This window comes from Eumetopias jubatus, unplaced genomic scaffold (assembly GCF_037043125.1).
Source record: "Eumetopias jubatus isolate StellerSeaLion01/CBP00866 unplaced genomic scaffold, mEumJub1_p1.0 scaffold_5, whole genome shotgun sequence".
In the NCBI taxonomy this organism is placed as follows: Eukaryota; Metazoa; Chordata; class Mammalia; order Carnivora; family Otariidae; genus Eumetopias; species Eumetopias jubatus.
The window spans coordinates 58838942-58854212 of NW_028274811.1; the positions used below are offsets into that span (position 1 = coordinate 58838942).

At 35.7% G+C, this 15271-nt stretch overlaps 1 protein-coding gene across 2 annotated transcripts in view; it reads right to left on the bottom strand.

The window, feature by feature from the left end:
- Nucleotides 1–15271, bottom strand: part of AP3B1 (adaptor related protein complex 3 subunit beta 1) — a 259009-nt gene that overhangs the window by 35912 nt on the left and 207826 nt on the right. The window contains exon 23 of one of the 2 annotated variants that reach the window (XM_028114478.2): nucleotides 333–377. The exons of the other annotated variant lie outside the window; for it this stretch is intronic. Coding sequence (XP_027970279.1) covers nucleotides 333–377 — 45 coding nt within the window. The remainder of the gene's footprint in view (nucleotides 1–332; nucleotides 378–15271) is intronic. 2 annotated transcript variants of the gene reach the window in all.

Sequence of the window (15271 nt, forward strand, 5' to 3'; positions counted from 1 at the left end):
CTTGCTAATTTTCTTATTAGTTTTAATAATTTATCAGTTGATTTTCTCAGATTTTTGAATTGTAAGATAGTATCATCTACCAATAACGAACATTTTGCACCTTCATTTCCAATCTCAACTCCTTGAACATTTTTCACCTTGAATTTCTTTCACTGTAAAATGAAGACTATCACCTCCTTTAAGGTGGTTTCTTCCTTTGCTTTAATGATTAAAAAGATCTTCCCTACTTTGAGCTCAGGTAACTATTTTTTTTAATTTGCAATTTTTAATTTGTGTGGAACTGATTTAGATATATTGACCTCTATACTTAATCTTTTTCTCCAAATACTTACCCAATTGTCTGAACATGATTTAATGATTAGCTTTTCTTCAGTGACCTGTAAATGCAAACATTATTTAACATACGTGGGAGACATTTTTGGACCTTGATTGAGTTGTTAAACCAGTTCCACATTGTTTTATTTCTTACAACCCTACAATATGATTCAATTATTTGGCAAAACAAAGTGTCTTGTATCACTACATCCCCTACCACCCCACCAGTATTTTCTTGGCTAATTATCTCTTTATATTCTTCTGTTGAATTTTAGCCTCTTTTAGTTAAATTCTCTCCTCAATCTTGAGTGGATTCAGAGGGAGCATATTAAATGAAGAAACACAGTCCTTTCTAAAATCTTGTGATGGCTATCTTCCCATTCAAAGTCAAAGTATTGCATGTGGCTTGACCTGACATGGCATGCTTTAAAAAAAAAAAAAATCAATTTGTAATTAAACAGGCCTAATCAAGATTTTTTCCTAACAAGTGTGCTCTCCCAAACTAGATTTTCTACTATGAGTACATTTTAACCTATTCAACATGTTCATCATGCCAAAGATACCTGACATTAAAACTTAATAATATTAGTTATTTAAAATTCATCAACAAAAATCCAAGAGTTAAATATCATATATACAAAATGATAAGCAGTGTCTTCTAAGCATCATTAAAATATAGTATTCCTTCTCCAAAAGCTCAACTTGTAAGAGTGAGCAATTTAAAATTATCATCTTAAAAAAGCACAAAAGAGCTTATTTCTAAAACATAACAAATAATTAAATTATTTTAAATTCTGGCTACCTAAAACATAACAAATAATTAAATTATTTTAAATTCTGGCTACCTAAAGTAATGGGGCAACTGGCCTATGCATTCTACTTTGGCCTTTTGAGGACGCTAGCAGTCTAGCATTTTAAGTTTTCAAAACACTTCCACTTCTAAGCTTAGGTTCTTTTCCATGTATAAAAATTATTTTCAAAACTCATTTGTTTCATTGCTCATGCTAAGTTCTATTTCCTTTACAAATTCTGGAGAGTTTAGTAGCATAACCCAAGACAGCAATCCTTGGCAGGGAACATTCATTTAAAGATATAATGGACATCATAAAAATAAGTAAACAGATACAGAATATGTATGTGTGTGTTTGACTGCCCAAGTATATATACACATATTTATAAATTTATACTCAGCAAAAATCTTAAATTCCCATGTCACTGAGGCTATGATAATCAACCTTACACACAAGCCTTCAACTGGATAATCATATTTTTTAGTATCTTATGTTTACTCCTTTAGTTAGATGATAACATACTGGAGATAGTAATTCTTATCTTATATTCTTCATTGTTCCAGAAACACATTGTCATTAAATCATTAAATACATGCTGATAAAGCCAGTTTTTCCTCTATGAAAACTCATAAAAGTTTGGGCAACACATAATATGAGGAAATAAGTTGAAAGCTGGAGAGAGGCAAGTGTAGAGTAGTAGAAGAAAAGAAGAACAGAAGCAGGGGTTTGGTTTACAAGCAGCTAGGAATCAGCACTTAAACATCATATAAGGTGCTTAGAAATACAAGGAGGGTACACCCTAAGTCACACAAGACTAGCAACATATCTTGGTTGGTTTATTGATTCTCTCTCAGTCTAATCCTGGGACACATAGTGCAAATATTTTTTTCTACCCTGTCTCAAAATTCTGTATCTTTATTATAACTGCTAAAAAGTGTTAATGGATGTGCAAAAGGAAGAGATACATAATTTTTTCCACTCATTCTATCCATACTCACTCAAGTTCAAGAAGCATTATCTAGGAAATTCAACATCTGAAAAAGGTCCTCTCTGACAATCCTCAAAGGTGAACAGAGAGGTCTATATTCTTTTCTCAATAAACAGCCTCATAAATAGTACTTCGTGGTAATAATACATACGTTTAAACTATAGAAAGGGGCTAACTGGAAATGTTGATTTTTTTAAACCTGTTTTCTAAGATTATACAGATCATATTAACTTCCTCCGCTATCTAGATGAATTACATAGGTGATATTTTGTCCAATAAAACCAGTAAGTTCCATAAATCCTTCAACAATTTTTACATGCAATACAATTAATCCTAATGTGAAAGCAAGGTTTTAGTTCAATATTTTGTACATCAGATATCTATATTCCAGAAACACGTATGATCTGTGTCTATTTATATTCTAAGATACAAAACACTGTGAATGGCTTTTCTGACTTTGCATTTTATAAATATCAGTAATCTTACTAAAGGTACAAAATACAAGGTAAAGGTAACAAATTAATTACAGAAAGACCTAGATTTGGGTGGTAAAAATAAGGGCTTATTTAAAAAAAAAAAAGGTAGATATTTAACAAGTTTGAACAAAACAGATCATCTTAGGTAAGGGTTGGCAAACTACAGCCCACAAGCCAATAACGGCCTGCTGTCTGTTTTGTAGTTTTACTGGAATACAGCCATACTCATTTACATATTGTTGATGGTTGCTTTTTGGCTCTGCAGTGGTAGAGCTGAGTACTTGCAGGGCTTACCATCTTTACTGGTAGAGCTGAGTACTTGCAGGGCTTCCCATATTTACTATCTGGACCCTTTACAGGAAAAGTTTGCTGACTCCTCATCTAAGGGCACACATTACGTACTTCCTCTTCTCCTTCCCTTCTGTTGTTGTTGGGAAACAAGTCTCCACAGTCTGCCATGTTTTTGAACATCTTCTCAGCAAAGGTATTAACAACTTGGCTCCTGAAAATCTTTACAAGGATGTTTGTATAGCAAACAGCCTTTGGAAACAGGAAAATGCCTCCCTCCAGGGCAAAGTTGGGACAGATTAGCTAAGGGCTCTTTATAAAAGATCGGGATCTTCTCCTGTAGAGGTTCCTCTCTTGTAAAGCAACACACCACACATGGAGTCATCACGTGGCCTTCATCCTGTCACCCTATGGGAACTGGGGCTTAGAGAAGAGGCACACGAATGATGTTTCTGGCTACTGCTATTGCTGTAATAAACTGCCCTTTGTCTTTGACACAGTAGTCTCCTGTCTTTCATCAGTATCCACGAAATTATCTTAGGCTAACTTGTTTGCTTGCAAGGAGGGTTAACATCTCATATCCTTCACAGTTCTTCATACCCATTTTTTGGGGGTCACTCAACAATTCCCAGATGCACTTATTCCAAATAGCTAAAGTAACTTTTAGTAGGATACCATAAACAGATGGGTAGGGGCAACTGCCTGAGGGGTGGACATGAGCTAAAAATCGAGCTTACATTCAAGGGTGCCTTTTTGGAATGTGCAGAGTAGCACCATATGAGCTAGTGGCTTTGCTAATGAAAATACTACTTTAAATAGTAGAAACTAGTTTTTTTTTTTACTTTGCTTTATGAAAGTCCATGCTGATCTGATTGTTTCTATGAGTTTCTTAAGTATAATGATGTGTTCTGATAACTGATGATGAGATGTCAAGAAAGTTCTAGGACACTGAAGAATAAGAATAATTACATGTTTCATGATTGCTTTTATCTCGTTCATGACTAAGTGCTGCTCTTTTGAGGGAACTTTCCTCAGTATTTTACCCTGTAGGGTTATGTATGGGATTATATGCTTAACACACCCTACTATCTTCCAGGAACCTTGCCACATTTAGTTCTTGATGGAGCTTGCATGTTCTTATACCACCTCATGACCTGGTCACAGTTAACTGGTTCTGGAATAGACATCTGGCCCAATGAGTCCCTTTCCCAAGATTTTTGGGTTTGGGACCTGATTAGTCAAACCTGTCTCTCTCAAGTGGCTAAAATTCTGAGATTTAAAACTTTAATGTCTCTGGTCACGTTTCCTGCCATATTGTTCTGCAGGAAGTAAAGCAAATTTCAAAGAAAAGCACAGATGAGAGACAGAGAGTTCTGCTGGTATCTTTGGTTTTTATACTTCTTGAATCTGACACATTCCTGCCCTTCCTGAAAGCTTGTTTTGTGAAATACTCCGGCGTTCCTTCTAGTACCTTCTTGAGCTAGTTCAGATTGGGTTTCTATCTTTTAATTCCTCCAACCAACTACTGATTGGGATTAGTCAGATTTCAGGACGCTATTTGGGGGAGCAGGGAATAAACTCCAAATGGAAGAATAGGTTTTCTTATTCCTTTTCCTAAAGCCATAGTAGATACAGAATGGAGAGATCAGAGACTCAGGTAAAGCCTCTAATTAGGTTGAACCACATGAATCTATCAATTCAAAACAGTTGAATTATCAATTCATATGATTCAACCTAAGAGGTTGCTTTGGTTCAAGACTACTTAGTCCTATCTTCCATAGGAAAGAGGAGTCCTTGATGTGGCCATCCTGTCACTGGAGTTCTACACTGAGGTTAGAAAGCAAAGCCACTGCTAAAAATAAAGTACCACCTTGCCTTTCTTTGTTCTCTGATTCTGTGTCTCCCATGGGCATCTCGGGGAAAAGGTGGTCTTGTCCAAGAATTGGGTATTCCAAGGCTCCCTGTCGAATAAGATTATCACTATTTCAAATGCAAAGTAACTACGATTCATTAACTTACTCAGTCTTTCAACTAACATTTATTGAGTTAGTTGTGTCAACTACTACACTAAGGGCTATGATACAGAGACAAAGACAAGAGTATCCCAGTCCCCAAAGAGTTTATTTTAGCTGGGGAGAACTACATAAATCAACCAGTGTGATAAATGCCATGACAGTGATAAGACTTAGTACACTAAGAAAACACAAAAGTCATAGTTGGCACCTAAGGGAGAGATCAGGGAGGAATCCACAATTACATGAATGAACTAATAAGTAAAATCTGATCACTTCTCATTACTTCTGTTACCACCCTGGTCTGATTCACCACCATCTCACATCTGGATTATTCCAACAGCCTTCTAAGTGGTCTCCTTGCTTCTACTCTTGTATCCTACTGAGCACAGATTGAACACAATAGCCAGGATGAATCAGTAAAAATAAAGTTACATCATGTCACCTCTCTGTTCAAAATCCTCTAATGGCTCCCAATTTCACTGAGCATAAAAGCCAAAAATCCTTATAAAGGTTTGTAAGGCCCCATATGTCCTGGCCCCCTGTTGTTTCTTTGACCTCATTTTCAATTACTGTTGAACCTGTGACTCACTCCACTCTAGCCACCCTGATTTCCTTGATATCCCTTCCACAAACTAGTAATGTTCCCACCACAGGCCCTTGGCAAGGGTTCCCTGAAGTGTACTACCTCCACATACTCACAATGACTCAGTTCTGATTCATCTTTGCTCGGATGTAACCTTTTTAATGAGGCTTAACCATTTGCATTTCTTCCATCTGATTCCCTTTTTCTTCTTCTATAGCCACTTAATACCTTCTCTAACACTACAGATATAATTTGCTTATTTGTTATGTTTATTATCTGTCATCCCATTTATTCCCCACTTTTATGTTCAATGTGTAAAGCATAATTTTACTCATTTTCAAAATTCAAAGCATAATTTTACTATTTTAAATGATTAAAGAGGTTTGTGGATAATATACCTCTAGTGTTGGTCTTAACTCTACTTTATTTGATGCTGGGTGCTCAATCATAACACTGTTCCTACAAATACTACGGTCTTATAGGAGCGTACTCTGGTGATAAGTGGAGATTATCAATATTAATATCTATTGGGATATGACTTGACTAGCAATTTTCTATTATGTGTACATGTAATTATAAACAAAAAGATACCATTATTTTTTTTTCAAGATTTTATTTATTTATTTGACAGAGAGAGAAATAGTGAGAGCAGGAACACAAGCAGGGGGAGTGGGAGAGGGAGAAGCAGGCTTCCCGCTGAGCAGGGAGCCCGATGTGGGCCTCGATCCCAGAACCCTGGAATCATGACCTGAGCCGTAGGCAGACACGTAACGACTGAGCCACCCAGGTGCCCCAACATACCATTATTTCTTAAAGGCACACACAAAGAACAACTTATTAATTAGAATGACTTCTATGATACAATCAATCAGTCTCAGAATATCCGGTTTGGATAAAAGCATTACTTCCCATTAAATATTAAAACTTGTAAAAAAAAAAAAAACTTGTATAACAGGATACTATAAAAGACAATATTTGAAAACATTAGTTTTGATTTAATTATTTAACTATAATTTAAAGAATTAAAAAGCTAGCTGCATTATAAGCAAATGATATGGTTTATCCTCACTATAATTCTTGAAGAGGTAATTAGTTCAGTAACTGTAATAACTCTAAAATAAAAAGCCTCCTTCCAGAGTTAACAGAACAAAAAGCATCAAGTTACAATGAGATAATCCTCTACAAATCTTTACACAGCATATGTTTAAATAATAAAAGTCATTTGTGTACTTTTAGATGGTTTATGAAAATAACCAATCAATTCTGCAGACACAACATTATTTCGAAAGGAAATCTATGTGACTCATGATGCCTGTAGATACACAGAGACAAACCACACATATTTTATCAGTTTATTACAGTAAGCAAATAAGCGTGGAATGAGAGTGCACATAACTGTCTACTTAGCGCTTACTGAAACATTTATAAGAGCTGTTATCTCCCTAATAACAGACAGACAGCGTGCAATTTTAGAGAGGAGAAAAGCTTCATATTTTTTAACACTTCACTAAAAAGTAACTGAAGAGTGTAAAATGAAAAATACTCTGTGCAGTTAGCTGGTAATGGACCATATTATCAACTCAAGTTAGATTTATAGGATACAAACTAGTCACTAATAGTTATTTTATGACACAGCATGTCTGCTTTTTTTTTGAGATTATTAAGATTAAAGTTGTAAAACTTCTTTTGAACATAGCTGTTCAAAATGATTGAATTACAAAATTTAAATGAGAATTGAAAAATAAAACATGGAATATCAAGTAAGTGCCTAAGAATAAACCTTATTCAACATTTGCATTACTATTTCAAAGATAACACTTCCATGTAAAGCTTTATAAAAACAATGTTTTCCAGCTTTTTATGCTTTAATCCACATTTAGTCAATCATGTTTAAGTATTATCAATCTATTCTGTTTTTGGACTTCAAAAATATGAAGATCGGCAGTATATAAAATGCTCTCTTTGTATCTGGTTTTGTTTGGCTTATTTTATAGCAGTATCTATTTAGATTTATGATTTATAGAAATGACTGGAAAATAGGTACAACAGAGATAGTTTCATGTTTAAAATTAGTATTTTAACCAATATATGTCCCAAGTGATAAGAGTTGTAATGCAGAAAGCTACAGTATTGTCTTCTTTACTCAGTAAACTGTAGAAAGTGAGTCTATTTTACTTTTAACCCATAGTATTGACACCAGTACTTAGTAAAGAATAAAAAAAGTGGGGGAAGCAAATTTTCTTAACTCTTAGCTCTACCTATAAACATAAACTCAAAGAAATATATGTCCATTCTCCATCAAATATTGCTCTAAGCAAATGGTTTATAATCCTAAAGATAACCTCCTCCTTACATATGTAAATTTGGGTATTCTAGAAAGTAATCATGTTAATTTCTCATATTTTATTTTACTAATCAATATATATATGTGAAAAACATGAGATTTTTTTTGCCTCTTTGTTAATAATCAATATATTATAAAAATATATTTGCAGAAAGATCTGAATACCTTATCAACAAACATTTAATGAGTACCTTACTTTATGCATGGTGTTAAGCAGGCATCAGCAAATTCAACTTGTGGACCAAATCCAGTCCACTGTCATTGGGATACAGCCATATTCCTTCATTTACATATTGTCTTACGCCAGCTTTGTACTACAGTTGGTAGAGCTGAGTGGCTGTGGCCTGCAAAGCTGAAAATATTTACTACCTGGCCTTCCACAAAAATGTTTGCTGACCCCCCTATTATGGGAAGTATTCAGTTTATATGGGTATTGAGATGAGGGGGGAGATTATAATAATATCCTATTTTTTCTCCTCTCCAAGTAAATCTATAGTAAACCTATAAGCTTCAATGTCAAAATATTGAATGCTTCTTATAAATTTGAAATCCAAATGCACATGATCTTTTACTTACCACTTTCATGGAAAAATAGTTCCATAACCATGGATAAAGATATGTCATTCTATTCTTAGATATGTTCAGCTATTCCTTTTTTATTTCCTTTCTGACATTTGGTTAAAGGGTGCTAAAAAAAACAAAACTGATTCTGGTTTTCAAAGAGTTTAGCAAAAATGGTTCCAATAATTGATCACAACGACTTTCATTAGAACCAGAATATTTTACATAAGTACAAAACAATTATGTTGTTATCTAATAGATGTGATAATCATTTGATCTTAGTAGTTCTACTGCTTTCTCTGATATCAATGACATAATGTAAAAAAGAAAATTTTAGTGCCCTCTTCCATTGTAACCAAGCTCAGAACCTTGCATTATCTTTGATACCCTCTTTACTTCCAACAATTAGTTGACAAGTTTGATGTCTCTTATATTCATTTCCTTCCTTGCTGTCCATCTACCACCAGCTTAGTTCAGGTCATCATTCATACTTGAAACATTAAAAAAAATGTTTATTTAAAATAGCAAAAGTAATGCATGTTTCTTAAAAATAATTTCAAACTATGTGGACAAATAAGTAAAATCTCTCTCAGATTGAACCCTAATTAATAATTTGGTGTTCTTCTTTATCTTTTGCTCCCTTCTTACTTCTGCCTGCCCACGGAACTTGGTCTCCCTGTCTTTAGATTCCTTAAACTCCAATCTGTACCACATAATCCTGTAAAAATCATCTTCTGGGGTGCATGGGTGGATCAGGCAGTTAAGCGTCTGACTCTTGATTTTGGCTTAGGTCATGGTCTTAGTGTCGTGAGATTGAGCCCCACGTTGGGTTCCATGCTCAGGGAGATGGCTTGAGATTCTCTCCTTCTCTCCCTCTGCCCCCTGCCCCCCCCACATGCTCTCGCTCTAAAATAAATAAATAAATCTTAGGGAAAAAAAACATTTTCTTAAAGTGCACCTCCCTTATGTGCTCAGCAAACTCTGGTGGCAAGTCCAGGCTTTGAAGCTAAACAGACTAGAGCTGAAATTCTGGCTGTGCAATGTACTAACGCTTACCTAACTAACCCTATGACACTAGAAAAGTTAAAACTCTAGGAACCTCAATTTTCACATCTGTGAAATGGGGAAACTACTGTTTATCTTTCAGGTTGTTGTAAACCTAGGCTGAACATTAAAACAAATTTGGAGGAGTGAAGGATCTGAGGAATATAAAAGGCCCAAGTAAGAAAGATAAGATTTTAGAGTTGAAATAAGAGTGTGTGGCTAAAATCCAGTACAGGTGAAAGTTACCAGAACTGAACAGATGAAGAGGCTGTGAGGTTACAGATGCACAGGTTGTTAATGATGTCTAAGGTGCCAAGATTTTCAGTGAATGTGGTTAGTGATGAAGGGATCTCAAGATGAGAACGACAAAGAAGGGAAGATCGTATAGTAAGATGGGATGGGCCCCTTTGGAGGAAGGAATGCGATGACAAGGGAATGACCCAGAAGCAACAGTTGCTTCGCACAAACAATCTTGCTGGTAATAAATGATTTCATCAGAGTATTATGAGTGAGGTCATGCTGAGAATATTTCCAATAGGACAGCAAGATCCAAATAGCGATTCCCAGAGAAAAACTAGGCTATATAACAGTACTTTGTAAAAGTAAATGAGAGAAATTGGTAGCTGTTCTACATATTTCACAGTTGGGACCACTGCATCTAAATACTGGCTTTGCTGCTTCCATGTAAATGAACTGTAACTCAGAGGACAGAGGGAGATGGATCTCATCTAGGTGAAGTCCTAGAGGAAGGGAAAGAAGTATCTTAGTTGATGTACAAATTGGAAAGGCAGTATTATCACGGTTTTTTTTTAATTTTTAAAAAATATTTATTTTTGAGAGAGCGAGCAGGGGAGAGGGGGAGAGGCAGAGTGAATCATAAGCAGACTCCATGCTGAGCATGGAGCCTAACGCAGGACTTGATCCCACAACCGTGAGATCAGGACCTGAGTCGTGAGCCAAAACCAAGAGTCGGGCACTCAGCCTACTGTGACACCCAGGCACCCCTGTGGCTACTTTAATTTTAAATAAGAGGTCCCTCTAGGGATGCCTTCTTTGACTCTGATAGAGGGGAAAAGCATCCTTTTATATCGTAGATGCCAGTCAGGTGTACCATAAGTTGCTGAGCAATTCTGGACATAGGGTGAGGATGGGGAAATAGGTCCTTTGAGACCATAAGAACACACACATATTTTTTCTGATCTTTGCATAAATATTTTAAATTCTTCAGTGAGGAGGTAGGGATGGGAAGAACTTGATTTATCACATATTTGGAGTCCATGTCTGTGGTAGCAAAGCCTGCTGATCACCCAGCCTTCTCTTTGTTAAGGTCACTTGACAATGAATTTGTCTGGATCAAGTCCTGGGATTGGGGTCTCGGTGACTGTACACTGGCACGTGTTCATGTATTTGCAAGTTATACCTAATTTTGACATGTGAACCATTTTTCTTCAGAAGCAATGAAGGCTATGAGTTCCTTATTGTCAGGCAGAGTTACGGTTGGCAGTGTTAAGAAAGAAAACACTAGATTTTATGTTAGAAGATGTTCAAGTTATTTGATGGGAAGAAAATCGTTTAATTTCTCTGAGCTTGAATTTGTAAAATAAAGGGTAACATACCTAATTCATTGGATTTTAAGAGGATATAGTGAGATACTGCATATGAAAGTGTTTTGTAGATGAAAGTGTTCTTTAATTATTATTAAAGACAGTGTTTATTGGCACAAGTGAAAAAACAGTGGCAGAACTAAGATTAGAACTTAGTATTTTTAAGTGTCATTTCTGTCAAGCAATAAGCTACAATTCCTTTTTTAATAAATACAAAATACTCCTTACGATAAAGGAAAATAAAGATCACTTGTGAAAACTAGTGGGGAGCTTTTTTTTCTCTCCTTCAGAGAACTAGATGAAGTGGGAAGAACTAGTATTTATTATTTCTTTCCAAAGATTAATAATAATTGAGGAAACTATTTCAAATATGATCTTAATTGTGAATCAGTATCCTTAGTCAAAAGAACTTCTGAAAGCAAATCAATAAAATGAGATTAGAATTGTTTAAAATATCACTTCTTTAATAAACTAGGTATGTATGTAAAAGTGGATTTTAAGTGGTAATTTCATAAGCACATTAAAAAGCATAAGAATCTCAAGAGAAGTCTGAATGCCATAACATCAGAGGAAGACTACTACGCTCTGACATATTTTACATTTTTTATTTCATCAGTGGTACAGTATTAATAAAACCTCTAGTATCTATATAGCTATCTTCAGCACTGAAATTATAGAATCCCACTTTTATACTAGTTACAAGGAATTAACTCTTAGAATTTGAACATGTTGAAAAGAACAATGCAGACTATCTTAAAAAAAAAAAAAAAGTAATGAAGGTAACCTGAGGCAGCTGGATGGGACACTAGACCAGATGTCAAGAGACCTGAGTTACAGTCTCAACTCAGCCATACATTAGTGGTGAGATCTTAGCTAATTCACCACCTCACTTAGCTTCTGTTTTTCTCTTCTGTAAAATGGGGCTAATTATACATATCCTGTCGGTTTTACTGAGTTCTTATGAGTATAAAATGAGATTGTATATGTGAAATTGATTTTTAAACTGTTCAAGAAAAGGCATTATTGGGATTATTAGTAAATTGAGTTTTCAGTCAACGTTAAAACACCAATCTGTCAGATAACATAAGGTCATCAGGTTAAAAGTACATATCAAAAAGCTGAATCACCATTGGAGAGGGGCTTTTAAAACAATATTGCTGTATTTATTGATAGTACCATCCAAAGGCCTTTAAAAAAGTAATCCCTTCCCCCATGTCCTTTTTTTCTCTCTGTTAGTTGTGGGTGAAGAGGACTGTTCTCTAAAAGGTTTCTAAATGATGTTGATGTTAAAAAATATAGTATCACCATTTAACAGCCTTTTAAAGAACAGTCCCTAGTATGGTCTTTGTTAACAACTGAGGGAGGAAGGGACTATTTTTTCAAAGGCTTTTAGAGGATGTTGTTAAAAGAATATATAGTGACATCATTTAAAAGCCTTTTAAATAATAGTTCTTCCCTCCCAATTGTAATGTCCTTGGCTTTCATTTATTTTGTACTACAAGCTGAAAATGGACATGCCAACATATTATTGGCCACGGCAGGCATTTGTTGGATGGAGAACGATGTATTGCTTTTAAAAAGGTCACTGCCCAGAAATAAATCCAATTCTTCAAGAACACAAAACCATTTCTACACAGGAGGTTGCCCACCCACCTTATCACTGAGTTGTAGTACCTTTTGCTTGTTTTCTCTGAGTTTACTGAAGAAGATATCATGAAAACAGGAAAGAAGTCATTGCTAAGTCATTCTAAGATTTCCTGTGGCATGAATGTAGTCCTACCATCTATCCATCCACTTCTGCTTGAGTTAACTCTCCATCCAACTTACAACAAAATCTAACTTCAGTTCCCATTCTGTCTTTTATTAAACTATTTCTGCCCACTATGCCTCTCATTTTAAACTTTACTCCACCAGGAGATAGCAGTGGACACTTAGGGTTCCTCTCCACATTCAGCTCCCAGGGACAGGAAATATTAAGTCAACCATTTGGTTTAAAGCTTGTACAAAGTCAAATAGCCAATAAGGTTTGAGATAGGTTAGGTCTGATTATCTTTCACATAAAAAAGAACTAGCTCCAGGGGTATGATCACAGAATATGAAACAATTTTCCATCTCTTCTTGTGTTGAGTCTCTTCAGAAAACTGTCATCTTAAGAACAGGAATTCCTAGACCTAAAACACTTCGTGAAAAAATAAGCCTTTAATAAGTCTAAAAGCACAGCCCTCCAAATACACTGTATCCCAATTCTAAATTTTAGTGTGCTCCTTACTTTTTGCTAATCTTGCACACAGAACTCACTTGTTAGTTCTTTATAATTTACCTAAGTCACAATAAATCAATAATGATGTACCATAATAAATCATATGGTTTAAATATCAAACACTACCCTCAACACATCACTCAGTTCAAGCCCCAATTTATCCACCCAACTCTTCCTGATTTTAGCTCAATGAGACCCATTTTGGACTTCTGACCTCCTGAACTGTAGGATAATAATAAATTTGCAATGTTAATCAACTACCCAGTTTCTAGCAATGTATTACGGCAGCAACAGGCAACTAATAAAGGTAATTTTGTTGTCTAGTTAAAAACTACTGTTCTGAATTCTTGTGTCATAAAACTTATCCATGGAGTTCATAGCATATGTTTGTTTGCATGTATCTTTCAATGGCTGATCTATGATCTGAGAGGCATCAAAAATTCTGTTTTCCCTATAGTATATTCTCATTAGATTTAAGTTTCAATTAGCATAGACACTAATAAATTTGAGTGTCTCTCAAACCTGGATAGTTATTTGTCAGAATTATTTAGAGAACTAGTTTTTAAAAAAAATCCCTTCCCCTAAATATCCCTTACATATTTTTAATGATCACACTGAGCTGGTTTTGATGAATCTAGTTAACTGATAGGTACTGAGAACCAATGAAAAAAAAAAAACTGTCTTCCAAAGGCTCCAATTTAATGCATTGCTTATTATACGAGACTGCCTCTTACTCTTTAGTATTTATCAGCCTTTCTGATAAAATTTGCATATACAAACATTTTATATGAGTTCTACAGAAGCAAAAGGGGATTATTATAAGTAGTACTAGTCACAGACACCTGGGTGATGGGGCACAAAACAGAGAAGTTTCAACAGGGGAAAAGGAAGGAACAAGAGAAATATGAGAGGGTTTGGGTGGGGCAGAACAAGTTTAGGATAATGAAAATCTACGTTAGAGAGAGAGTGGGTAGGTATTATAAGAGCAATAATCCTAGACAAACTCTTAAAAATGTTACAATTTTTGGGGTGCCTGGGTGACATAGTTGGGTGAATGGCCAACTCTTGGTTTCAGTTTAGGTCATGATCTCAGGGTCATGAGATTGAGACTCACAGTGGGCTCCGTGCTGTGCATGGAGTTGGCTTGGGACTCTCTCTCCTTCTCCCTCTGCCCCTCCCAACCATGCTCTCTATTGCTCTCTCTCTAAAATAAATAAATATTTAAAAAGTAGCAATTTTTTCTAGAGTCACCTTTCTCTGAAACAAGCACAATAAAAAAGTCAGATTTTTAATTTTTTTAAGATTTTATTTATTTGAGAGAGAGAGTGAGAGCGAGCGAGCATGAGCAGGGAGGAAGGGCAGAGGGAGAATGAGAAGGAGAAGCAGATTCCCTGCTAAAGCAGGGGGCCTGTTTTGGGTCATGACCTGAGCTGAAGGCAGACCCTTAACTGACTGAGCCACCCAGGTGCCCAAAAGTCAGATTTTTTAAAAGGATATATACACTTTGCAACCATTCATATCAAAGTTAATGTTATAACTGCTGGGATATACAATGTGGTTAGTATACCCAAGGGTACTTATGCAACCAGGGCTATGTGGAAAAGTGGAACCACCAGAAATATAAGCAAATGCTGCTCAGAAAAAGTTCAATTCAAGTCTGTGTTTGTATGACAGAAACACATGTAGAATGGTAAAATGTCGGGGCGCCTGGGTGGCTCAGTTGGTTAACATCTGACTCTTGATTTTGGCTTGGGTCATGATGCCAGGGTTGTGGGATCAAGCCCCATGTCGGGCTCTGTGCTGGGCATGGAGCCTGCTTAAGATTCTCTCTCCCTCTGCCCCCTCCCACCTCTCCCTCTTAAAAAAAAAATGGTAAAATGTTTCTTGATGGAAATTCCACATGTATACAACATATTATAGAAGGCATTCAGTATTATAATCTAAGATAAAAGGATTCTTCTCTGAAGATTTGGCAGCAGTAGTTATGCCTTCTATCAAGAAC